Below are 1,359 nucleotides of genomic sequence, written 5' to 3'. Positions count from 1 at the left end.
TAACAAAGTTTTGCCTTTTAAAGTTATAAATAGAGCCCCGGCGGACACCCCGGGAAGTCGTTTTGTAAGAGATCGGGCTTCCCCGCAGTCCCTCTGTGCCAGCTGTCTGCTCTCATCAGTCCCCGGCCCCATCCCTCCCCGGGCATGGGGCGCGGTAAATACTGCAAACCCTGGTCATCGCTAAGAATAAACCTTTCGACAACAACAGCCTCTCTCGACCTGAATCATCCCGGGTTCTGGTTTGGGAAAGTGACCCAGCTAATGACTTCATGTGAGATGCTCTATATAAGTCAAGGGAAAAAACAGCCGCTCGCAGAGTGCGCGGGCTGGATTTAATCAAAGCCGGGAAACGACCTCGGAAGGGATTACGGTTGAGTGGGCACCGCAGTTATGTCACAGGTACGGGGAGATCTGTGAGGCTGGCTCTCCTGGGAGCAGGCTGCCTGACAAATTTTAGACAGTTTGCTTGGAACAGCTCATGAGCAGGTTACTCTCATTAATGAGTGAAATTGGCTTTTCTGCTCGATGTGACTTGTTTGATTAAGTTGAAGTATTTAATATACGTAAACAGAGAGCTTATCAAGTAAATTGTTGGGCAGGATTATCTGATGAAAAAGGAAAGCAGCTGCCCTCTACATGGTTAATGCATTTAGTTTTATAATGTTTGATGTTTCCATAAATACTTTTGGCTCTGAAGGAAGGGAAAAACCATTTCTGCTTCTCTAGTTTGGGACGTTTTACAGGAGGAGCGTTTTCTGCTTCTCAAACGTTTTCTCAGACAATGATTTGAAATTTTCCACTAGTTTTGAAAGGACGTGGCTATAATGAGGTGCGCTGCTGTTTAAAGTTTAATGTATTAACATGCAGGTAAAGAGAGCACATGACTGAAAATTATAGCTTAGGATACAACATTTGAGACTGAAATTTTGTATTATGCACTTCTGTGTTCCTTTTGTCACTAATGGTTTGTCTTTTCTGAGTTCCCCAATAATTGGCATTTCTAAGTGATCTTAAAATTAGCTCTGAAATGTTGAGGTTTTCGCAGAAGCGTTATGTTTTGAAACAAGCTACATGTGTCTGTCAGAGGCCTCTCCAGCGCGAGTTTTGTGTTGCGAGTAGGATGGAGAGTAAGAACACAGGAAGGGTTAGAAGAGCACGATCTTTCAACCACATAGAGTAACTCAATTCAACTTACTTTCTTTACTTAAAAAAAAAAAAAAAAAAGACTTAAAGTCTTAAGCCTTATAAAGCAAAGCTTTTTGACTTGTGACAGGAGGAGATACAGCGCAGGCTGCGCTGCTGTGCCAGCGGGGAACGGCTCCCAGCAAAGCCCACTTACAGACACGCTTGCCTTGGGAG

At 43.9% G+C, this 1,359-nt stretch overlaps 1 protein-coding gene across 1 annotated transcript in view; it reads left to right on the top strand.

The window, feature by feature from the left end:
* The first annotated feature begins 311 nt into the window (after positions 1 to 311).
* MUSTN1 (musculoskeletal, embryonic nuclear protein 1) overlaps positions 312 to 1,359 on the top strand; it is a 4,085-nt gene continuing 3,037 nt past the window's right edge. Inside the window, exon 1 of the mRNA XM_009870333.1 lies at positions 312 to 399. Within this exon, the coding sequence (XP_009868635.1) occupies positions 391 to 399 (9 nt within the window). The 5' untranslated portion in view covers positions 312 to 390. The remainder of the gene's footprint in view (positions 400 to 1,359) is intronic.

This window comes from Apaloderma vittatum, unplaced genomic scaffold (genome assembly GCF_000703405.1).
Source record: "Apaloderma vittatum isolate BGI_N311 unplaced genomic scaffold, ASM70340v1 scaffold7245, whole genome shotgun sequence".
Taxonomy (NCBI): Eukaryota; Metazoa; Chordata; class Aves; order Trogoniformes; family Trogonidae; genus Apaloderma; species Apaloderma vittatum.
This window is presented reverse-complemented; position numbering and strand designations above follow the sequence as displayed.